At 35.6% G+C, this 25,050-nt stretch overlaps 3 protein-coding genes and 2 long non-coding RNA genes across 5 annotated transcripts; 2 read left to right on the forward strand and 3 right to left on the reverse strand.

Annotated features, from left to right (window-relative positions):
- Window positions 1-295: 295 nt before the first annotated feature.
- LOC119988470 lies at window positions 296-2,608 on the reverse strand. Its single transcript, XR_005465618.1, has 2 exons — window positions 2,575-2,608; window positions 296-2,446 (listed from the first exon to the last, which is right to left on the reverse strand). It is a non-coding gene; the product is annotated as an uncharacterized LOC119988470 (long non-coding RNA).
- LOC119988469 lies at window positions 2,436-12,964 on the forward strand. The gene is made up of 3 exons (XR_005465617.1): window positions 2,436-2,608; window positions 6,439-6,442; window positions 12,754-12,964. It is a non-coding gene; the product is annotated as an uncharacterized LOC119988469 (long non-coding RNA).
- Window positions 12,965-13,242: 278 nt separating this feature from the next.
- On the reverse strand, window positions 13,243-14,298 carry LOC119988468 (40S ribosomal protein S27-2). Its single transcript, XM_038833518.1, has 4 exons — window positions 14,137-14,298; window positions 13,922-14,023; window positions 13,775-13,803; window positions 13,243-13,669 (listed from the first exon to the last, which is right to left on the reverse strand). The coding sequence occupies exons 1-4, from the start codon at window positions 14,137-14,139 to the stop codon at window positions 13,543-13,545; spliced, it is 261 nt and encodes an 86-aa protein (XP_038689446.1). The 5' UTR covers window positions 14,140-14,298; the 3' UTR covers window positions 13,243-13,542.
- Window positions 14,299-15,835: 1,537 nt separating this feature from the next.
- Window positions 15,836-18,836, reverse strand: LOC119988262 (transmembrane protein 184C). The gene is made up of 5 exons (XM_038833234.1): window positions 18,635-18,836; window positions 17,540-17,836; window positions 17,323-17,445; window positions 16,852-17,142; window positions 15,836-16,289 (listed from the first exon to the last, which is right to left on the reverse strand). The coding sequence occupies exons 2-5, from the start codon at window positions 17,801-17,803 to the stop codon at window positions 16,083-16,085; spliced, it is 885 nt and encodes a 294-aa protein (XP_038689162.1). The 5' UTR covers window positions 17,804-17,836; window positions 18,635-18,836; the 3' UTR covers window positions 15,836-16,082.
- Window positions 18,837-20,923: 2,087 nt separating this feature from the next.
- Window positions 20,924-25,050, forward strand: LOC119987820 (serine carboxypeptidase 1-like). The gene is made up of 14 exons (XM_038832729.1): window positions 20,924-21,018; window positions 21,556-21,695; window positions 22,326-22,402; window positions 22,528-22,650; window positions 22,745-22,847; window positions 22,922-22,959; window positions 23,045-23,152; window positions 23,273-23,344; window positions 23,546-23,710; window positions 23,825-23,890; window positions 24,003-24,130; window positions 24,375-24,488; window positions 24,595-24,640; window positions 24,967-25,050. The coding sequence occupies exons 1-14, from the start codon at window positions 20,924-20,926 to the stop codon at window positions 25,048-25,050; spliced, it is 1,359 nt and encodes a 452-aa protein (XP_038688657.1).

Here is a 25,050-nt window from a genome sequence, read left to right on the forward strand (position 1 = left end):
TTCCACATTTCGCCTAACCAGATACTTCATAGCAAAGCTCAGATCATTAATACGATGAATCGGAGGACTTGAAGATCTGAATTGGTCACAAAACTTCATGTATTGGTCACAAAACTTCATGTGCCAATTCAGCGCTTCATCAAGACACATAACTGATGGAGAAAATAGGCTACACACTGTTGTTTTATTGTTGTCGAATTTTCAGCTTATATAAAACATGATATAGTAAAAAATACCAAGGCCCTAGTAGTGTCTTATAGACTTCTATTCTAATTTGAATTCTTATCTTATAAGATCATCAAAATTTAAAATCTATAATATGATTGGTTTGTTCATGCAAAATCAATCCATACAAAACAAATAAAACTTGCACAATAATCCTAGTAGACAAAACATAAACTTCATAACTAAATAAAATATATGTTGCACATCCCTAAAAGTTTCCTTGTCTTCAGCACCGTCCAAGCATCTTCTCAATACTTAAAACTAATCACATATTACTTCTTAGCATTGGCTGCTCAATATGAACTTCATGTTTACAGTTTGATGTCAAACATGAATTTCTCAATGGCAAGCTATTAGAAGAGGTGTATGTGGAACAACTTAAATGCTATGTTAGAAAAGGACATGAATATAAAGTATACAGGATAAAGAATGCATTGTATGGTCCGAAGCAAGCGCCAAGGACTTGGAAGAGCAAGATTGATATATATTTCCAAAATTTAGGGTTCAGAAAAGTGCTAGTGAAGCTTCTCTATATGTCAAGCATGAAGAAATGAAGATTTCTTGCTAATTTGTCTCTATGCAGATGATCTCATATACACAGGAACGAGTAAGAAGTTGATTGAATGTTCTTGGAATTCAAGTGCAACAAGCTAAAGGAGAGATAAAGATTTCGCAAGAGAAATATTTGGATGGAGCGCTTAGAAGATTTTAAAAGGATAAGTGTAAACCTGTTTCAACAAGAGTGACATTAAATGAAAAGTTGCAACAAGATGATGGTGCAGTAGCAATTGACACAGCTATATACAGAAGTCTAGTTGGTTCACTTATCTATTTGCCTGATACAAGGCAAGATATTCTATATGCAGTGACTTTAAACACAAGGTTCATGTCAAAACCTAGAAAGGTCCGTTCTCTTGCTGCCAAAAAAATATTGAGGTAACTACAACTAGAATATTTAGATTGAAGTATGTGAAGGAAAAAGAAAACAAGCTTGTTGGATTCACTGACAAAGATTGGTTAATGATAGAAATTTGAAAGAGCACATATGGTTATGTATTTTGCTTAGAAACCAAGCCTGTTGTTTGTTCTTCCAAGAAGCAAAAATCTGTCGCATTGTCTTCAACAGAAGCAGAGTACATTGATGCCACAGATGCAGCTTGTGAAGCAGTTCGGTTAAGAAGAATATTAGAAGATATGCAACAAAGAGATTGCAAGCCTACCATGACTTATTGTGATAGCATGTCAGCTATTGCAATGACCAAGAATTCTGTTTTTCATAGCAGGATTAAAGCATATTGAATTAAGACATCATTTCATAAGAGATTGAGCTTCAATTTGATGAAAAAAGCAATAGCTTTAGAAAAAATTGAAGTAGTTCAGAGATGACGCTCAAATAGCATATTAAGGGGTGTTAAGAAGTAATCTATGACTAGTTTTTAAGTATCAGGAAGATGCTGGAAGGTGCAGAAGACGAGGAAACTTCTAGAAAGGTGCAACAGAAAATTTACTTAATTATGAATTTATGTTTTCGCTACTAGTGTTAGTGTGCAAGTAGTATTTTTTTTGTATGAGTTAGTTTTGCATGAACAAAATCATATGATAGGTTTTAAGTTTTGAAGATGTAATAAGATAGAAGTCAAGTTAGAATAGAAGTCTCTAGTAGACTAACTAGACTTCTAAGGTGGTCAGTATTTTCTACTACACAAGGACCTAGCAAGTAACTTGACAGCAATAAAACATTAGCTTGTAGCCTATTTTCTCTATCAGTTATCAAGTTTAAAACATAGACACCTGATGTTTTCTAACATTCTTTCACAGTACATTTGCTGTGCTAAGAAATATCACAGGTAACTCTTATATCTTCGTCTTACCGACATCAAGTACCTTCTGTCAATAAAACATAGCATCAAATCGCCATATAACCATCAACTAATAAACAAATGGAAGAAAAAAACTTCAATCAAGATTTTAGTGTTTTTATTGCAACAAACATTCACACGACTTTATCATACATGCTTCTTCAAACCATCTTAATGTTGACAAAGTATTGAAGTACTCACATATAAAGAGAGCAGTGAACTTCCCCCCCGCCCCCCATCGGTGATTGTCTACATAAAAGCTAGAACACCAAAACTCAACAAAAAACTATGCTGCCTAACATAGTATCAACTATCAACCAAACCTATCAAGCAACCACGCATTACATATAAATAAAGCCAATCTGCAAATTCAAAAGTAGAAAGATCGCCACACAAACAAACAAGCACATACTGATGAGAAAAAGAGAAAACCACATTACACAAATGATGGAATCAAAGAAGAAAACGGAAAGAAAAAGATATCGCATACCTTTGAAGAAAGCTTGAGACCTCTCTTCCACCGTGTCGCAACCGGGGTCACGACGCGGACCGACGTTTGAGGATGAAAAATGTTTAGAGTCGCCACCAATTGATTTAAGGTGCAATTGGACACCGAAAAGACCTGCGAACCAGAGAAAAGGGTACGGGGATCGATTGAGTGTGGGGAAGGTGTTAGGCACCCCACAACTCCCGTTTGAAAACGGTTACCCGGATTAATCTAATGGCTATCTTATGGAAACTTGCTCTTTGCAAGGTGTAATTGTTAAAGTTTGAATTATTACTTTCAACACACTTATCAACTTATGATAGTGTTTGAAAAAGAAAGCTTGGAATATTACTATCAATTTATGATAGTTTTTATTTGAAAATAGGTTTAAAATAACACTATCCACTTATGATAGTTTTGGGAAAAGATTTGTAAGAATACTATCAACTTATGATAGCATTAAAAAAATTGTAATATTACTATCAACTTATGATAGTTTTTTTATTTGGAGACACACTACCAACTTTTGATAGATTTAATTTTAAAACACCAACTTATGGTGTTAACGATAAAATGTCCTACCAACTTTTGGTAGGTTTAATTTTGAACACCAACTTATGGTGTTAATGATAAAATGTCCTACCAACTTTTGGTAGGTTTAATTTTAGATACCAACTTATGGTTTATTTAATAAAATGCCCTACCAACTTTTAGTAGGTTTAATTTTAAATACCAACTTATGGCATAAATGATAAAATGACCTACCAACTTTTGGTAGGTTTAATTTTAAATACCAACTTATGGCATAAATGATAAAATGACATACCAACTTTTGGTAGGTTTAATTTTAAATACCAACTTATGGTATAAATGATTATTTGGAAAAGTGTCATCTATCAATTTAACCTATTATTGCCAACTTATGGCAAATTCATAAATGAAATCAAATAAGGTTCATAATTCAAATAAAGGAAATCAACTTATGATTTCTTTAATTGAAATGACCTATATTCAATTTTAAGCCTATATATTCATAATCCACACTTGTACAAATAATCCAAATAATAAATGTCGAAATTATACAAATCGACATGAATAAGATAAATTACACAATATGAGGGGCCAAATATACACAAATTGTAATAAACCAAACAAAATCTTGAAATTGCTCAAGCCTCCATCAACTCGTCCAAATAATATCCAAGCCCGAGCCTCGTCCAACAAAACAAACATAAAGAGAGGGAAAAATAGAATACTCAAATGTAAATCAAGATTTAAATCGAATCAAGACCACATTATGAGATTCACACGTATCCAAACCAAGAAAATCAAATCCAAATATGGTCTCTCCCGCTTTTTCCAACAAGAAATAGAAGAAAAAAAAAATGTAAAGAGAAAGGGCTCAACATATTAGTATCGAAAACACTCCCAAGCATCACATATGTCCAAGGTGAATGCAAGAAACACCATGTCTATTCTTAGTCAACATCCGAGGATGCTAAAAATGAATCAAACATTGAAATCAAGTGTAAATAGAGCAATACTTGAGTGAAAGATATGAGGGGTATGAAGCTTCTACCAAAAAATCCAAAGAATCGGTTTTCCCCTTCTCTCCTTCTCTTCTTCTCTTCTTCTCTTCTTCCTCTCCCCTCTCTTCCTCTCTTCCTCTCTTCTTTTTTTGTTTTTCTTCACCAAAAGCCAAAGCCTCTCCTTTTTTTCTTCCTCTCTCTCACGCCTCCTCTCTTCCTCTTTTTTTTTTGTTTTGTTTCCTCTCTCTCCCCCAAACCAAAGTCTCTTCTCCCCTCTTCTTATTCTTTTTCTTTCTCTTTTCCTTCCCCTTTTCACTTCCCTTTTTTTTTTACCCTACTTTCGGCCACTTTATCTTTTCCTTCTTTTTTTCACTTCCTTTTTTTTTACCCTACTTTCGGCCACTTTATCTTTTCCTTCTTTTTTATATTTTTTTTTATATATTTTTTATATGATATATATATATTTTTAATATATTTGTTTTTATTATTATTATTTTTGTATTTCGTATTTTTTTGGCCGGACGAAAACCGGGTACTACAGCTGCCCCCCTTTGTATGTCTTTTATGAAATAAAAGGCAAACAAAGGCGTAGTCAACCGCGTTTCGTACGGGCCTGAAATGCGCGGGATCATTGTGGCCATTCCCGGCTTGGCCAAAAAGTTTGTGCAAGAAAATAAAGGGGCACGGGATCACAAGGCCATTCCCGGCTTGGCCAATGTTGGTGCAAGAAAATAAGGGGCACGGGATCACAAGGCCATTCCCGGCTTGGCCAATGTTCGTGCAAGAAAATAAAGGGGCACGGGATCACTGTGGCCATTCCCGGCTTGGCCAATGTTCGTGCAAGAAAATAAAGGGCACGGGATCACAAGGCCATTCCCGGCTTGGCCAACTTTTTGTGCAGAAAAATAAAGGGGCACGGGATCACAAGGCCATTCCCGGCTTGGCCAACTGTTTGTGCAAGAAAATAAAGGGGCACGGGATCACAAGGCCATTCCCGGCTTGGCCAACTGTTTGTGCAAGAAAATAAAGGGGCACGGGATCACAAGGCCATTCCCGGCTTGGCCAACTGTTTGTGCAAGAAAATAAAGGGCACGGGATCACAAGGCCATTCCCGGCTTGGCCAACAATAAATGAAGTGCATGGGATCACTATGGCCATTCCCAGCTTGGCCAACAAAAAGAAAGTGCATGAGATCACTACAGCCATTCCCGGCTTGGCCAAATGTTTTTTTTTTTTTTAATCTTTGATTTTTTTTTTTTTTTGGTGAAAAGGTGCTCCGGATCACTGTAGCCATTCCCGGCTTGGCTATTTTTAATTTTTGATTTTTTTTTTATTATTGTGAAAAAGGTGCTCGGGATCATTGTAGCCATTCCCGGCTTGGCTGAAAATTTTTTATTTATGCAGTGATGATGCATGCACTGACCTATTTTGCTCAATTATGAATGTCTCATGAATGAATGGATGCATGTTTTCTCATGGTTTTGCCATCCTCCAACAAGCGTACAATTACGAATTGCTAAACCAAATTTGTTTCTCTGTCAGGGTTGACTTTCTGACTCACTGAGCTTTCAATGTATCTTCTCTAATCTGATTAGTGAAGGCCTTTTTCCGTTTTGGATCCCAGCTCTTGAGCTATCTCTTTTCCTTTTCCAATGTGCATTCCCATAATCAATTCATTTTCCCTGAAATTTGCATGTTCGTACGCATCTGAATTCAAAGCTACCCATTTATCTGAATTTCCTTATTCAAATCTTTTTTTTTTTTTTTTTTGCACGGCTTAGGAATGTGAGCTTCTTTTTCCTGCTAACACCTGCTTCAGCTTCAGGCTTTTCACTCAGATCCTTTCCAGCTTAGGATGCCAAAATCCATCAACTTCCTATCAAAAGTATTGTCCTGATGCACTCATTATATTTCCTGTCAAAACTTTGTCAGTGATAAATTCAAAAGTACAGCCATGCTTGTCAATTATTGAAAGCAAATGATAATAATTTGTTTTTGGAGTATGAGATGAGAATTGAATTGGGATATGGAAAAAGATGCCACAAGTGACAAAACCGAAGAAATGAATTTCCTCACAATTTTTATTGAAAAGGATAGGTGGTAATAAAATATTTTAGAATGAAATATGTACAAGAAAGCAGAGAAATCAAAGGCAGAAAGGACAAACCGAGCTTCTTCAAGATGAAATATATGATAATTCAAAGATTGTACCAAAATTGCCCCCATTTTGGTGTGCACCCAATTAACAATAATCAAATCTGACTTGTATGAGCCTATCTCTGAACCTTCCATTTCTGCCAACAAACTTCTTCTTCTATGTAACAGACTAACACCTTAGCAAGGTAAAATATCTGATGGTATCAAGAGCACCCCAAAATCTGCCCCAGTTTTGGGTACATGTCCAATTAACTGATCTCCAACCCTTCAATTACGAAATTAATTTTGCACTCCCACCTATGTCAATGTGAGACAAGTTAACAGCCAACTCAGGCACCACTCATCAATTCAACAAACTCGTAATCCAACCATCCTTCTTCAAACAATCTGAAATTTGAACTTGCAGCCCAAATTGAAACGCCTGTGAGGTTTTTTTCACTTTAGCAGAATTTTTTTTTTTTTTTTTTGCCCCTATTTTTGCCTAGAGCGCCCTTGCGGGTTTTCACTCTAGCGGGTTTTTTTTTTTTTTTTTTTTTTTTTTGCTACCAATAAAACTTAACAACTTCCTTGAAATTGTCCCGAATGCGCATTTTGAGGGGTTCAACTTCAACTAGTGTCTTCTCAACCTTTTGAACAAACTTTTCCAAGTTAATCATGTGATCTTCATCCTCACTTGGCTTGGCAATTATGTTATCCCCATGCACTTCAATCTCTTTATGCATCATATCATGAAACAGAATGACCTTGGTTTGCTGACAAGTATCTCCCGCATTTTTAGACCAAATGGCATGACTTCATAGCAAAAGGTACCACATAAAGTAATGACAGTAATTTCCTCTTTATCTTCTAGTGCCATCGTGATCTGATTACAATCTTCCTTTTTCAGTACCGGTGCAATATTTCTATATCATTCGGGGTATTTTACTACAGCAAGACATCCGACATCAAATTGCTTCTTTATTTCATCTCTAATCTTCCAAGTTTGCACCAATTCAAATTTCCAACCCCAAATTAACAACCTCATCCATTTGAATTATCTTTTCTTTTTGATTAAACTTGTTTCAACATTTCTGACTATATCTCAGATTCATCCTCAATGTTCAAGTCAAACTCGACATTGTTAATGGGTGCCCCAAAATCTGGTTCATTCGGTTCATCTTTCCATTATCATCAATTTCAATCCTGTCAAAATGGAATTTGCAAGATTTGGAATTTGCAAGTGATGGACAAATAAAGGCAAATAAATGTGGGATGATGAATGTAACAAACGCATCAAAAACACGGGAATTGGGCAAATAAATGTAGGAATGATGAGTGTAACAGAGCATCAAAAACATGAGAACTGGAAGCATTGAACATGCAAAAGCTGTACTAGAGAAATTTATCAAAGTAAAGTAAAGACATGCTCATTATTAAAACCCAATCAATGGCCGTGAGCCGGACCACAGATGGTAGTGCAGATGGATTTTACTCTTGAAGGCTGCTGACAGAATCTGGCAATTCCAAATTGGTCCAGTTACTGAGTTTAAAACATAACTCCCCAAAATTTCTAGTGTTTGGACTTCCGTACCATATCCATGACTGCGGCCAACATGTGCTCCAGCCTTTGCTGTCCCTCTTCTAGTGTTTGTAGCCCCATCTCTAGCCGGGCTATCGCTGCATGCATGCGATCTGATTGTGGAGATGCTGCAATTGCTGATGAGGAATCACCAGGTGGTGATGCTGAGTGACCTTCTTAGGTCTGCTTCTTTCCAGCAGAAGTTGTTTTCAAATGGCTGATGCTCTGACGCCATGTCCTTCTTTCCATCATGGTGACCTGATATCCCAAAGATGCTTGAGGCCGAGGAGGTCGAATGCTTTTGAACAAAAGCAACCTTGTGATAAGCCGTGGGAAAAATAACTTCCCCGCCTTTGTTGGCTTCTTCTCGACAAAATCCTTGGCTTTGAAGATCATGGCCAGATAGATCTTCCCAATATCAAACCACTGCCCTTTATACATAGTAATAATCATACTGTTGGACAGGAATTTTATTCTAGGGTATAAAGAACATTGTCTATTCCATCTGCAACAGATCCAAGTTGTACTGTGATCTCAGTGATTGTTTCGTGCAATTTATCTGGGTCATGAGTACTTGCTTGTCTGCCCCATGACATATATCGAACACCTTGTATGACATGCTTTGAAACCATAAGTTGCCTTTTGTAGTCTTGAACTTTGTCGGTTGCTTTTTTAAGTCTCATTTTGGTTTCCCTCAAAGCTTTTTGTAGAGATTCGATGGTTTTCTGGGGATCGTCCTCGTATACGTCTTCCCTTATAGGGGAGAGGTTGAATCTGGGATCATTTTCACCTTCCTCTTCTTTAGAAGTAGAACCTTCATCAGTTCTAGACCTTTTTGCAAGTGGAGAGTTAAGAGTATCCATCCTTGAAGATTTCTTGAGGAAGATGAACAAAGTGTTGGGCCAAGACTTAGCGTCTAGGTCAACATTGTGTTTTTGATGATTGTGTATGATTGTGAAGATGGAGACGGAGATGAAGATGGCTCAGAGAGAAAACACGTTTTTGCCAGAAATGATTGAGATGGAGATGAAGACGAAGATGGCTCTGCATATGCGAAGACATTCGCGGTGCCTGTCACATCAGTATTTACTTTACTGTCACCTTCCACTGTTATTTTCCTGCTTGAGGACGAATTTTTTTTCTTCCTGCTTCTCTTTTCAACCAGATAATAATAAAAAAACAAAACTGTCACACTCAACTGTTCATTTCCCCGCTTAGGGACGACTCTTTTCTCTTTTTTTTTCTTTTTTTTCAACTAGATAAAAATAAAATAGAATAATAATAAAAAAACTTTCACACTCCCCGAGAAATTACGAATATTTGCACAGTGAGGCAGGGTGCATAACAGACGATCAGGATTTAATCCAAGCAGTACCTTTTAAGCTGTCTGATAAGAGATTCCAACGGTGGTGGAGAACTTGGCTCTGATGGTGATTGTGGTAATAAACATAGATCACAAGTCTCCGGAAGCTCTCTTGTTGTTGATGCATCTCTCTTGGTTTCCGTCTCTGGTCATGTAACCTTTCAAGCGCTTCACATCGGACAACTTCACTGTCTTTACAATAAAATCCTCTACTCCTTCTTCCAAGCATCTGTCGATTCGAGTCACTATGTTCTCAGATGACCTGATTACCACCGGAATCTCTCTCAAGGCAGACGATTCCTTGATTTTCTTTAGCAACTCATCTCCTGTCATTCCAGGCATACAGTAATTGGTGATAATTAGATCCACTTTCAAACTATCAAACCCAATAGGACAATTATTCTCCTCGTCTAATCCCAGAAACTGAAGTATTCTTATTCCACTGTCCACTGCAGTTACTTTACAGGAAGTAATCTTGAGCAACCTTTCAATGACTGGTCTATTAACCAGGTTGTCATCGACAGCCAAAACGTAAACCTCCTCAGAATCAGACATAGAATGATCCATTCCCACTTGATCAACAAGAAAATTAAGAGTCAATTTCCTCACAAACTGCCCCATTATATTTTTTGTTGTTCATTTTCATTGTTTTAGCAATTCACAACTGTAATCTTATACTATAAGGATGGCAAAGACATGAGTGAATTGGTGTTTTTTTTTTTGTTTTTTTTTTTGTGCATGACTATGAACTTATTTAGTTTGACAAAATGCAATGACTGTGCCTACGTGAATGCATGAGAGAAGAAACCAATAATGGAAATTACAATTAAAAATGTGTAAGACAAAACATCGACGACAAATGAGTAAATCACACAAAAATAGAATATGCCATTACACGGGGTAACCTAAATTTCTGGAGGTTTCGGGCATGGATCTAGGGCTGTATAAAGTGCTTGGGTAAGTTTATCTAACTATTCTGCGAGGTCCCAGATCATGTTGCTTTTAAAATCCCAACTATTGGGACAAAAGCTCCTCCCTTAACTTTTAAGAGAAGTCGATCCGGTGAGGATATCTTCCACTACCCATGCGGAGACGGAATCTCACGAGAATAGTGGTCAACCCTCTCTAATACTAAAGGTAGAGCCCAGCTGGTAGGCTACAGTGAGTGTAAATGTATGAGATGACAAATACTTTACCACAACAAAATAAATCAACATCTCTGACATATAAAGGAAACAAACAATTAATCATACAAGAAGAAGTAACCGTAGCCAATCAATTTAATCATATGGGCTTGACCCTCTTAGGTTTAAAAAACCTGGTGTCCCCAGCAGAGTCGCCAGTTGTCGCAACCGGGGTCACGACGCGGACCGGCGTTTGAGGATGAAAAATGTTTAAGAGTCGCCACCAATTGATTTAAGGTGCAATTGGACACCGAAAAGACCTGCGAACCAGAGAAAAGGGTACGGGGATCGATTGAGTGTGGGGAAGGTGTTAGGCACCCCACAACTCCCGTTTGAAAACGGTTACCCGGATTAATCTAATGGCTATCTTATGGAAACTTGCTCTTTGCAAGGTGTAATTGTTAAAGTTTGAATTATTACTTTCAACACACTTATCAACTTATGATAGTGTTTGAAAAAGAAAGCTTGGAATATTACTATCAATTTATGATAGTTTTTATTTGAAAATAGGTTTAAAATAACACTATCCACTTATGATAGTTTTGGGAAAAGATTTGTAAGAATACTATCAACTTATGATAGCATTAAAAAAATTGTAATATTACTATCAACTTATGATAGTTTTTTTATTTGGAGACACACTACCAACTTTTGATAGATTTAATTTTAAAACACCAACTTATGGTGTTAACGATAAAATGTCCTACCAACTTTTGGTAGGTTTAATTTTGAACACCAACTTATGGTGTTAATGATAAAATGTCCTACCAACTTTTGGTAGGTTTAATTTTGAACACCAACTTATGGTGTTAATGATAAAATGTCCTACCAACTTTTGGTAGGTTTAATTTTAGATACCAACTTATGGTTTATTTAATAAAATGCCCTACCAACTTTTAGTAGGTTTAATTTTAAATACCAACTTATGGCATAAATGATAAAATGACCTACCAACTTTTGGTAGGTTTAATTTTAAATACCAACTTATGGCATAAATGATAAAATGACATACCAACTTTTGGTAGGTTTAATTTTAAATACCAACTTATGGTATAAATGATTATTTGGAAAAGTGTCATCTATCAATTTAACCTATTATTGCCAACTTATGGCAAATTCATAAATGAAATCAAATAAGGTTCATAATTCAAATAAAGGAAATCAACTTATGATTTCTTTAATTGAAATGACCTATATTCAATTTTAAGCCTATATATTCATAATCCACACTTGTACAAATAATCCAAATAATAAATGTCGAAATTATACAAATCGACATGAATAAGATAAATTACACAATATGGGGGGCCAAATATACACAAATTGTAATAAACCAAACAAAATCTTGAAATTGCTCAAGCCTCCATCAACTCGTCCAAATAATATCCAAGCCCGAGCCTCGTCCAACAAAACAAACATAAAGAGAGGGAAAAATAAAATACTCAAATGTAAATCAAGATTTAAATCGAATCAAGACCACATTATGAGATTCACACGTATCCAAACCAAGAAAATCAAATCCAAATATGGTCTCTCCCGCTTTTTCCAACAAGAAATAGAAGAAAAAAAAATGCAAAGAGAAATGGCTCAACATATTAGTATCGAAAACACTCCCAAGCATCACATATGTCCAAGGTGAATGCAAGAAACACCATGTCTATTCTTAGTCAACATCCGAGGATGCTAAAAATGAATCAAACATTGAAATCAAGTGTAAATAGAGCAATACTTGAGTGAAAGATATGAGGGGTATGAAGCTTCTACCAAAAAATCCAAAGAATCGGTTTTCTCCTTCTCTCCTTCTCTTCTTCTCTTCTTCTCTTCTTCCTCTCCCCTCTCTTCCTCTCTTCCTCTCTTCTTTTTTTGTTTTTCTTCACCAAAAGCCAAAGCCTCTCCTTTTTTTCTTCCTCTCTCTCACGCCTCCTCTCTTCCTCTTTTTTTTTTTTGTTTTGTTTCCTCTCTCTCCCCCAAACCAAAGTCTCTTCTCCCCTCTCTTATTCTTTTTCTTTTTCTTTTCCTTCCCCTTTTCACTTCCCTTTTTTTTTACCCTACTTTCGGCTACTTTATCTTTTCCTTCTTTTTTTCACTTCCTTTTTTTTTTTACCCTACTTTCGGCCACTTTATCTTTTCCTTCTTTTTTTCACTTCCTTTTTTTTTTTACCCTACTTTCGGCCACTTTATCTTTTCCTTCTTTTTTCACTTCCTTTTTTTTTTTACCCTACTTTCGGCCACTTTATCTTTTCCTTCTTTTTTATATTTTTTTTAATATATATTTTTTATATTTTTTATATGATATATATATATTTTTAATATATTTGTTTTTATTATTATTATTTTTGTATTTTGTATTTTTTTTGACCGGACGAAAACCGGGTACTACACACCGTAAAGTTATGTCGCTCAAATCTAGCGAGGAACAGAATAGGTCTGCTAGGTGTGCTGTTACTGTTACAAGTTTTCTACTCGTTGAAAAAAAAAAGGAAAATGGAAAACAGAAATGAAAAATGAAAAATGGAAAACAGAAAACCGAAAACCAAATGGACCCTAAATGATCAGTGTCAAAAAAATTCCACAACTCGTAATGCTTATCCTCGTAGAAGGCGACCAATACAAATGACATTAAAGAGTAAAAAATCATTCATCAAGACAAAAAAATAAAAAAAAACAATTTCATCTCCAAAACCATTTTCCTCAGAAAATCAATCCATATACCAAAAATTCATCAACTATCAGACTACAGATAGCAGAAGAATTTATGCAAATCGACAAAGCAAATTTTTATCCTCCTTTGTTACCATCTTGTCACAAGTCACAAGCAATACTTTCAGCATAATTAAGCTACAGCATAGTTATTATTTCATATTAGTTACAACTTAGACATCGCAGCAAGCGGGTTCATTTTCACGTATGCATCCACAACTAATAATAATTAACGAGCAAGGGAAGTAATACCAGAGGCATGAGCATTTAAAGGTAGAGATATAAACAGTGACTGACTAGTGACTATAGTGTTTCTCATTGCGAAGGACCCGTAAAATTAAACTGCAACAACAACACGGTATTGTAGCTCTCAAAATTGAAAATCCAAACCTAGAGAAGTAACCATTAAAAGGCAAAAAACAAAGTCTGAAATAAACCCACAATTGCCCAGTTCCTTTGCTTACAGCAGCGTGTTGATCTTCAGTCTCCTTTTCTCCTGAAGGAACACCCTTCAGTAAGCCTAGCACGGCCACCAGTAGGCTGGCACAACACAGTCTGGCAGTTCCCACACACCACAACAGTTTGTGAGTGGCTGAACACGGTGGTTCTGCACATGTTCATGTATTTAATTTAAGAACTGCCCACAAGGGACTTAAGGATTCGATTACTAACGATACAAATTAATCAAACAATTAAATCAAAAATAGCTTACATGTTGAAACAACCTTGACACTTGACATCCTGAACACAAGTTCAAAGACGAAGAATTTCAATCAAAGAGCAAGCTTCTCATAACCATAAACAAAGAACAAACCTGAAAATCAACAGTCAGATATTCAAATGGTAGAAGCGCATGTACCATGAAAAATGAGTTAGGGGACTGCACGAGGCGCTTGAGCTTGTGCTTTTTCTTCTCGAGCTCAGCTGGTGGGTTAAGCAAATCAATATCGTTTTGGAGAACCTAAGAACCACGAATCCACAAAAAGGATAACTTATCAAAATTAGTCGATCCTAATCAATAAAACACATACACAATTCAGATTAGAACGAAACAGAGAGCCATCGATAACTCACCATGTTGATCGCGCTTACGCAGAATCAGTAAAAACTATGATGTTTTGCTTGCCAAGAGAGGTCGAGGTTGCAGCGAATGCTAGATAGACGTAGAGGAGGAGAGGCGGCAAAAGGGTTAGAGCCAAAGGACGAGGACGAATATAAATCTAGGGCAAAGTCGGCAAACACCACAACTTGAGGCAATAATATAATAATATAATAGATTAAATTATTAATAGTATTACATTGAAAACGGGCTTAGCTTAACATAGCTAAGCCCATGGAAGGAAGCCCCGTATCCCAAATGCCCATTTTAATTTTTAAGAACTGGAAGATGGATCATTCCGCCAATCAGTAGGCCCAGGCCTTCATAGTTCATTCGCCTATTTGTTTTTGTTTTTTTTAATCTGGGTATAATTCAAATCGGATGAACCTTAGTTGCACCCTAGTTTTTGCTGAGTGCACTCCATTCTAAATAAACTCCCGCTCAAATTAAAACAATTATAAGTTCACACAATTTTCTCTTTTTTTTAGGTTTTGCTACCTGAACCCTGTCCACTGTGGTGGCAGCCATTTCTCTGCCCTCCCAACCTTCTCACCTCCAGTGAATACGGGACCAAGGCAGGTGAGTGCAGCCTTGACTCGAGCCGTGATGGCATGAGGGTCCGAACCTGGGCGAGAACTATAGACCAGAAGCATGTTGTGAAAAAACTCACATCCAAAGTGATCACAAATGGAAAATTATAAAGCTTCTCCTCTTTGCTGTAGTTTCTTCCAATGATAGACAAAGTACCAACTTCAAGAAGTTCTTGACATCCATACCCAAGAGTCACGCACAAGCCCTCACCACATCGGAGCTATAATGAGATGCATGTTGGCTTTGCTTTCTGTCTGTTCAGCTTACCAATTCCTTTCATTCCCTCTCTGCTTGAAGATCATCAAACTCCATGGAAGATTCCGGCCAAGACTTCGTCGAAAACTCTTCCGTCAATTTGAGGAGGATGTTGTAGGAGAGAATGAGCAGGGAAAGGAAGGAGAAAGAGAGAATGATGAGGGAAATGGTAGGGTAAAGGGGGTGTTTATAGATCTGTGTTTTTTGAGTGTTAATGGGGTGTACTTAACAAAATAGGGGGTGCAACTAAGGTTCATCTTCAAATCGACAAATAACTCATTAAAGAATTGCTGATTTTAATTGTGCACTAAAATTCAAGGAGGCAAACACCTATATAGGGAGCTCATCCCCAAAAAAAAGTTTTCAAACTTCAAAAACCTCACCTCCGCAATCCTCCCTAACCCTCACTTCACCAGCCTTTTCCAATCCTCCCCTTCCAACTCACTCCCCACTCTCCTGCCAATCACAACTTAAGAGTGTGTTTGGATTGAGGGACTTGAGAGAAAGAGAAGAAAAAATAAGAGCTCATCTCCCATGTTTGGATAGATAAAAAAATAGAAAGAAGAAAAGTAATTTGATTTACTAATTTATCCTTATTTTTATGTTAGAGTGTTATGTATAAAAGTAAAATAGAGTTTTAACTTAAAAATAAGTTAATTAGTCATCTCTCCCCGACTCCATTTTGGGAAGGAAGAATTTTAATGAAATCTTTCTTCTAAATCCTCTCAAATCCCTCCTCTTAATATCCAAACAAGAGAATTAGAAGGAAATTTCATTTCCCTTCCCACTCTTCCCTCAATCCAAACGCACTCTAATGACAAGCTTACATGAGAAAAAACAGTAATAATTTATTGACCATTCTCCTCGTCAAATTGGAGCTACAACATCTGGCTTTCTGTATACTTTCTTTACAGACTAAACTAAGTTCTGATGCAAGTCAAATGTATAACAGAAAATCACTTCTTAGTTTATCATCTCACCTTTATGCAAATGACATGAAAATAAATCGAAGAACTTGAAAAATCATTTCAAAACAAACATATAAAAAGTCTTAAGTTTCCTCAAGACCTTCACGTTATTCATTCTTCTTGCTTTTCATCTTTGATTCAACCTCTCCACTGTAAGGCGCAACATGGAAGGCGTATTGCTGGAGAACAGAAAAGACGACCATCTCCAGACAAACCAAGACATTCTGGAGCGCCTCCTGTATGTGCTCCACATCCAGCCAGAAATGATGCGATTTAATGATACCCAATGCAACAAGAATGTCAAGCACCACTCCCTGCAAGTGGTCAAAGATAACAATTATGAAAAGGGGTAGGCAAGCAAATGATGTTCTGTAAATTACGTCAGTAAAAGGGAATCAGCAATGGTGAGCTAATACCAGATTTCAAATACATTCAGGGCAAAGAGAAGAGGTTTGGAGGCACAATTGCAAATTGGCATACAAATTTTTTTTCTAAAAATTCTGACTGAAATAATTCAAATTGTTCTGAATAGTGCGCAAAAATATAAATGGTATTCACCCATGCTTAAGTTGGTATTTTGGTATTTACAAGAAGAATTCCTCTTGACATGTTTCCTTGTTAAAATGTTCGGCTTACAAGTATTGATGCGAGATTAAAGCCAGTAATGGATTTCACTTTTTTACTTTATGAGGACAGACTCTCCATGAGATCCCCAAACTGCACAAACTTTTTGTTCACTCTTAAAAACTGATAGTCATCAACCATCATTTTGCCAATTTTCTGTAAGGGGTACCAGTCCCCTTTCATCTTTAAAAAAGAAAGTTTATCCACCAAAGATGACAAGTAAATTTGCCACCGGAGGAAAAAAAAACAAACCTGCCAAAAGCAGAAGAAGACAATCCCCTTGATGCACATGAACTTTGTGAGTGGTTTATGTGGTGCCAACTCTTTTCCAAAGACATGGTAAAAGACCACCAGAGAGTACAAGGCAAGAGAAACTGAAATGTTGAGAATGATGGTGAACGTCCAACTTAACCAGGCAGGATAGATCCCAAGGACTTGTAGCCCTATCATCAGGATTGAACATACTGGGCGGATGACCACAAATTGCCATGTCCAATATTTGATAAGCTTTAGTGTATGGTGGTCCAACCGGACAGTGTGAGGCTGCAGTCAAAAACCAACAATTATTTTTGGCAAAATAAATAAACTGTCAGATGGGAAGCTCTGATAGATAAGACAAAAGGTTTAACTATCATAATATGGATTTATGAAAAGCTCTTTTCACAATTTGAAATAAATATGTAACATAGTAAAAAGAACAAACAACAAGGACTATCTCCTCACCTGGAAAAGAGTCATCGGAAAGGAATGGTGAATTTCTCTCCCTTTGATTTCATCAGGTACAATGTTTTTGCTAATAGATATGTTCAGGTAACTATACATCAAAGCCAAGAACTTAGCAATCACCTGAAAGCATAAGCATGAGAAGCTTTGAGCAATCTAAAGAGGAGAAGAGTGCATGGTTAGCCACAAAATTGAGTTAAAACCTAAAAGCACACACCAGAGCTTCATAACATTCCTTTATTGAGTCCAAAAACATGAAGAATGCTTTGCTTCCCTGGATATCTACCAAACCCACAAAAGAGTCAATAGCATATATGGGAGCCATAAGGATAATGATTATTATAGCCTTCTGCTCCTTTGGGTTCTTCCAGTAGAAAAAATGCTGAGATAGTAGCTGCACCGTGAAATGCATACTGAGCATTGTACAGCATGCTGCTCCCATCAGAGTGATTTGCCCACGATCCATGGTGGATAAATCCATTACTTAAGGGGGATGAGAAGTACCAGTCAAGATCTGCGAAATAAGATTAATCTGCTGAGAAAATTCACAATCTACGTCAAAAATGAAGTGGAAAACTGCATACATTCCTGGAAGACAAGCGTTCATTCAATGAGCAAGTATGAAAAAATGTGGAGTCACAAGGGTTCACTATTCTATTACTTAATTCCCTATTGAGCTCAAGATGAAACATTAATGTTAGTTTTGGCAATCTCCTCACAAACTTGGTCGTAGAGAATTTCATTGAGACCCAATCCATTTATACTTCACCTAGTTGATTGTGTGTAATGCCTCGGGCTCCCAAAGGTTAAAAAAAAGGTAAACAACTCTCATACACCTCCCGCAACAGGGATGAGGGACAAGATGTAGGCAGACCTTATGCCACATAACATATAGGGAGGCTGTTTTCGAAAATTCACCCCTACAACTCCGCCACAGTACCACTATACCACATATTCGCCTGTATGCCTCGGTTTCCCGGCTTGTCAAATATAAATTTCACAAATAAATTCTGAAACCAAAGTTATGAAAACACTGAAAAACCCATACAAGCTCAGTATAATTGAATTCAAAGTCAAAACCAAATGGATACGGCCACAGATTATATACTTCTAGATCTTAAACTTGAACTCCAATATCGAAATTCAATACCATAATTTCCACTTGATTGCAACATAAGATTACAACCTCTCCTTTATATTTTAATTTAAACATGATTGTTGTATTGGGTTATCAGAGAATTGATCATCGATTCCTTCACATAGGTGTTGCCGGTGAACATTATCCATTTTTTAAATGGAGGAGCAGACTAACCTGGCCAATGAAACCGCGCAAGCCTATGAGCGAAAGCAAAGAAGAAGATCCACTGGATTTCACCTGTTCTATTCTGTTCCGGCTGAACTTTGACTGCAAACGCTTTTGGTCGCCGGATACTCACGCTCGCGCTGAGCAGGTTTTGGATTATTAGGGAGACGAGAAGAGTTATTCTATGATTCTATCTGATTGTGCCACCTAAAATGGGCCCACCAATTCTTTTCATTTTCCTTCTTTTCATCCATATAACGGGCTTGCTCAACGCTATCAACAAATGGACTGGCAAGGTGCAATGGACTGGACGTATAATAATGGGTTAATTATATTTTGAGAAAAATTCAAGCTGATACCACTCGTGAAACTTTTGGACACTTAGGTTCAATCTAAAAACCTTTATTCCTCTAAAGTATCACTAGTATGCTAATTACTTTCTTACCCTTGTCCTCTTCCTCCCACAACAACTACACTTCTCTTGTCTTTCTCCCTCATCTCTCTTTATTGCTGACCGTTGACATTCAACCTAAACTGAAGCTCACATCAACACGTACATACTCTGACCTTCCACCACCACCAACAGTCGTCCATTTGGTCAGAAAACGATTGGAAAGTCGTGACCACCTCAAGACAAAAACCTGAGATCTGACCTATTTTGGCGACGGTTGGCTATACCACCACTATTGTTGGACTCCCCTCACTGAGACGCACAATGCCCAACCAAATACTACCCAAAACAACCATTGGATATGGCCATTTTAAAATAGTAAAGTTGGTCGGCCAATGTTACTGCTCAAAACAATAACATTGGTCAACAGTAAAGTTATTCGGCCAATGTTACTGTTTTGATCAACAATAAAGTTGGTCGGCCAATGTTACTCTTTCGAAACAGTAACATTGGTCGGCTAATGTAACTACTTGAAAAAAATTTCAAATCCAACCGATTCCAGTGGTGGTTCGTCATACCATTATCACCGTTGGACTCCCCTCATTGAAGTCCACAATGCCCAGCCGTATGAAGTCCAAAATGGTCACCCGATATGTCCGTTTTAAAACAGTAACATTGGTCAGTAAATGTTACTGTTTTGAAAAAACTTCAGATCCGGTCAATTCCGACAGTTGTTCGCCACACCTCCACCACCGTTGGACCTCCCCTCATAGAGAAGCACAATGCCCAGCCATATTTAGACCAAAACAACCACTAGAAAAAGAGATGAGAGAGAGAAAAATGTAGTAATAAGAGAGATATAATGCAACAGGAGAGAAAAAGATGAAGTGATGAGAGAGAAGTTGTAGTAAGATGAGAGAGAGATGTAGTATAGAGGGAAAGTAACAAGAGAAAAACCATATTAGATTAAAACCTCTTTTGAAAAAGGGGTAAAAAAGTAAATAGATAAAGTTTAAATGATTTAAATAATTATAAAAAATAAAAATGGACTTATGAGGGATAAAGTTTTTTGGAGTGGACTTAGATGTCCAACAGTTTTGAAAATTGTATTAATATGTCATTTTCCATTATATTTTTCGTCATCGAAAGATAATGATCGTTCACTTTTAACACTCAAAGATTTTTTGTTAGAAAGTCATCACCCCTTAATGAGAAAAAACACTCACCGTCTCAATTCTAATTGTTTTTTCCTCCAAAAAGGGTTAAAGAGAGTGTGATCAGACCTTGTGAAAGAGAGTTCTTGGTGTTTGTACTATTGTTCTTGATCTAGTGAAGCTTATCAACAAAGTGGATGTAGCATGTTAGATCATATTGATCAGGTGAATCACTATAAATCTCTGTTTTTTTATCTTTGTTCTTACTTCATTGTTTTTTTGTGATTTGGATTATTCTATGATTATTTGGCATTGAGGTTAGTTATTATCTTCATTATTCTGCCGAATTAAATTTGTGAGTAGGTTAAACTCCAACCTTATCCAAGACAAATATGCAAATCAAGATGCCAAACATTCGGCAAATTTCTTGGATTAGAGAAAATTATCAAGAAATGTACAAACACACCGTGCACAAAGTGGACAGAATGCATTCTAAAATTATCAGTCGCTCTATAATATATTATAAATTTCCCAATTTTTAAATTGGAAACGTATTAATTGAACGTGTTTTCTATGTTTTTTTTGGTTTCTCTTGTTTCCCTCGCCATTGAAAATATTAAAATATATAATCTGTCCTTTATAAATGTACTATATAATAGAAAGACCCCTCACGAACTTTAATCATATCAAATTATGAATATAACTACAGCCATGAAAGAGTCGCATCTGTTTTTAGGATTTTGCTTCACTTTTATGATGTTTACAGCCATTGAAGCAATTCCTGAAGGCGTTTATGTAACAGATCTTCCTGGTTTCCAAGGCGCCTTCCCATCAAAACACTATTCAGGGTATTTTTTCTTTTTTCTTGTTTTGGGTCATTTTTAGTTGGAGGATAGTTTGCTTGTGTATGTTTTTTTTATTTAACATTTCATCTTAATCCTATAACAAGAACACAATATTTTTTCTTATTGTTCTGGGCTTGATGCTTGCTTTTTTGAATTAATATTAGTAGTTAACTACTACTCTCTCAGTCCCATTTTTGTCATCCATCTTTTTATTTTGGATTATTCCAAAACTAGTGTCACTTTTCTTTATTAATTAATAATTTTATTGTAGAATTCCAAAATTACCCTTATTACTTTAATTACCCTTGTTTAAAGGGAAAAAAAGTACCATCAAAAATAAAAACAAATTTGGAATAACATGGTTATTTTGTATAGTTAAATTGCATTAAATTAAGAAATTGGATTTTGAAAGGATGACATACAAAGTGGGACGGATGGAGTACAATTACTTTTATTCTTTGGGACAATAACCCATGTGAGGGAATGATTTGATATTTTTAATGAAAAAAATTTAATAATTGGCATTCTTCCCTTTTTAAGGTACGTAGAAATAGACACTGAGAGGTATCTATTCTATTACTTCGTTGTTTCTGAAAGAAAACCGAAGGATGATCCTGTTGTTTTATGGCTCAATGGAGGACCTGGATGTTCTAGTTTTGATGGATTTGTCAATGAACATGGTATGTGCTCGCTTGCTTCTATTATTATATATCAAATTTTTTAAAAAGGAAGGGTGGGTATTAAATGCAAAAATTTGATGTTCAAGTTCAATTTTATCTTAACGACGATCTTCAGTTTTTCATTTCTCAGTAATTAGGTGTTCATATCAATTTTTTTTTTGTAACGGAGAACGATATCAAACAAGTTTGTCTTTTAAGACATTTGATATGCACTTAAACTTAAGATATCAAGGCCTGTGCACAAAAATGTCTTACATGAAAAGTTGGGTCAAGATCAAGTACGTGGCCACAAAAATATTGTTCCTAGTGAGAATTAAACTCATGCCTAAATTCATATATTTTGAACTCAGATAAATTCACCAACTACACTATCATTGAAGTGGATAGTTATTCCTTTTAAGTAAAAAAGTAGTCATGATTATCATTTATGCAGGAATTCAATTCTTGGAATGGTATTGGTTAGTATTTGAAATATAATCTCAAATTGGAATATGTGTCAATACTCTGCAAAAAAAAATTCTTAGTTTAAAACGCAAAAATAAATACACTCAAGGATTTTTGTTTTTGTTTTTGTTTTTAATTTTCTATTGAAATCTAAATTTTTATTGTTATAATTTTAATTTCATTTAGGTCCATTCAACTTTGAAATTGGAAAGCCACATGGAAGCCAACCAACATTGCATCTCAATCCATACAGTTGGTCTAAGGTTAAAATATTTAAATTGATTATCTTTATTCTTAATATTATTTCAATTTGCATATATAATTCAACCCATTTTAAATTCTTTTATAGCCTTGTACTTACTTCTTTAGTTCAAAATTTTATTTTTAGGTTTCAAATATTATTTATTTGGATTCTCCACTTGGTGTTGGGTTCTCTTACTCTAAAGACAAAACCAAATATGCAACTGGAGATCATATAACTGCTATTCATACACATAAATTCTTGGTAATGGTAAGTATGTTTGAGATTTTCAACATGACTTTGTTTTTTTAAATATAAAATTAATATATATATATATAACATCTCTACGAACTTGACAAGTTAGTGGTTTAAACTATACCCAGAATTTGTGAATAATCCATTTTATATCGCTGGAGAATCATATGCTGGTGTCTATATACCAACTCTTGCTACAGAAATAATACAAGGTATTGCCTTGTACGTGCTTAATTACATGTTAACATTATTTTTTCTACGCCAATTAAAATTAGTTCTCTTATAGGAATCAACAATGGCGTTAAACCCAAAATTAATTTCAAGGTATGCAAATATTTTTCAAAATAATTATATATGTGTGTGTGACAAAAAGAGAAATGTTTTTTTTAATTAATCTTTATATAAGCAGGGCTATATGGTGGGAAATGGGAAGGCCGTACCTGATTTAGCATTTGATACCGATGTTAAACTCCATTTTATGCTTGGTATGGGACTTATCCCATATGATCTCTTTGAGGTGGGTGAATGAAAAAATAAGATTTTAATTGATTTCGCTACACTTTCCATTCCAAAACACGAAAAAAAAGAAGAAATATTGCTAGTATAATCTAAACATTTTAATGCATGTTTTATGCAGGATATTCAAGTTAGTTGCAAGAATGATTATAACCAAGACAAGTGTCACTTTAACCTCAATAAGGTTGCCAAGGTATATAACTAAAATGAATTAATTGTCATTCTCACTTGATTTTGCATTTTAATTCGGGAATATATATATATATAAAATTTCCCGTGTGAGTCAATTTTGTTTTGTGAACGCAAAATTGAATGGTTATATATATATATATATATGCAAATGATTAACCTATACCAATTATCATAATTGGATAAATTGGGGATTAATTTGTAGATAGTTGATGGCATGAACAAGTACAATACCCTTGAACCATGTTACCATCCACCAAAAGAAAATGAAATTTCGACATCAATGTCTCTTCTGGTGAAAAATCGAACGGTTGATCTTAAAGACTTTGCTAGCTTGTGGACTAATAGTAAAGGGGTCGATGATTGCCTTGTAAGTTACACTTGCAAATTCCTTATATATATATATTGACATTTTAATCTCACATGCTATATTAATGCTAGCTATGTACTATTCATTATTTTCGGCCTTTCCTTTTTTTTACAGAATGATGACGCTGCAACTACATGGCTAAATAATCCATTAGTTAGGAAAGCAATCCACGCAGAGCCGGTAAATGGTGTATGAAGCATATCTATTATACTTACACACACACACATATACGGACATACAATATAAAGGTTGTTTAATCTAATTGATTATGAAAATTATGGTTATGTTTAAGGTTGATAAGATCGGGCTTTGGGCCATTGTCTCAGAAAACATTCTTAATAATTATCAAAAATATGCCGGAAGCATGATTCCGTACCATAAGCAGCTAACGACGGCAGGGTATCGCGCGCTTTTATACAGGTAAAATTACATAATAATAATAATAATATAATATAATTAATACGATAATTAGCTGTTAATTGTGTAAAGAAACAACAACAACTAGCGCATCTGAGTCATTAAAGATGGTGTATATCACCCTGTAATTAGGGTTCGAATCCCCCTCCCCTATTTCAAAAAAAAAAACAACAATAACAACAAATAGCATATAAAACTGAAATATATATTTATGTTGTTAATTAGTGGTTTTGCACAATTCCTGCAGTGGAGACCATGATATGGTTGTTCCATTTACTGGAACCCATAGATGGATTAAATCACTTGGATATGACATCGTTGATGACTGGAGGCCATGGATAGTGAATGGACAAGTTGCCGGGTAAATTATATATAATATCTAGATTATAGTATGTTATATGTAATTTAATTATATATATATATACACACATATAAGTACACATACGTTTTTTGTGTTGTTCATGCAGATTTTTAGAAGGATATGACCATGGACTCACATTTCTCACCATTAAGGTTAGTTGCTTAGCATGATTATTTATCTCATTTTTCCACCAACTCTTGTGTGTGTGTGTGTATATGGATAATTGGGTCACTGGGTTATTGGCTTCATATTGCTTCGGAAGTAAAAATTTTGACATCTTAGGATTTTTTTTAAAAAATAATCATAATTCACTTAATTAGAGTTTCCAAAAAGAAATGAGGGGGAATCAACCCGAGAGCAAAAACTATTTAAATTAAAAATTAAAAATATATATATTTAAATTGACGTGAATGATGAATATTACTATATACCAAATGGTTAAATATTTGATAACTTTTTTCTTTACCATCTTTCACAGGGTGCGGGCCATAGAGTCCCTTACAACAAGCCCCAAGAGGCATTGCATTTTTATAGCCGTTGGTTGGACCAAAAGCCAATATGA

This window comes from Tripterygium wilfordii, chromosome 21 (assembly GCF_013401445.1).
Source record: "Tripterygium wilfordii isolate XIE 37 chromosome 21, ASM1340144v1, whole genome shotgun sequence".
NCBI classification, from domain to species: Eukaryota; Viridiplantae; Streptophyta; class Magnoliopsida; order Celastrales; family Celastraceae; genus Tripterygium; species Tripterygium wilfordii.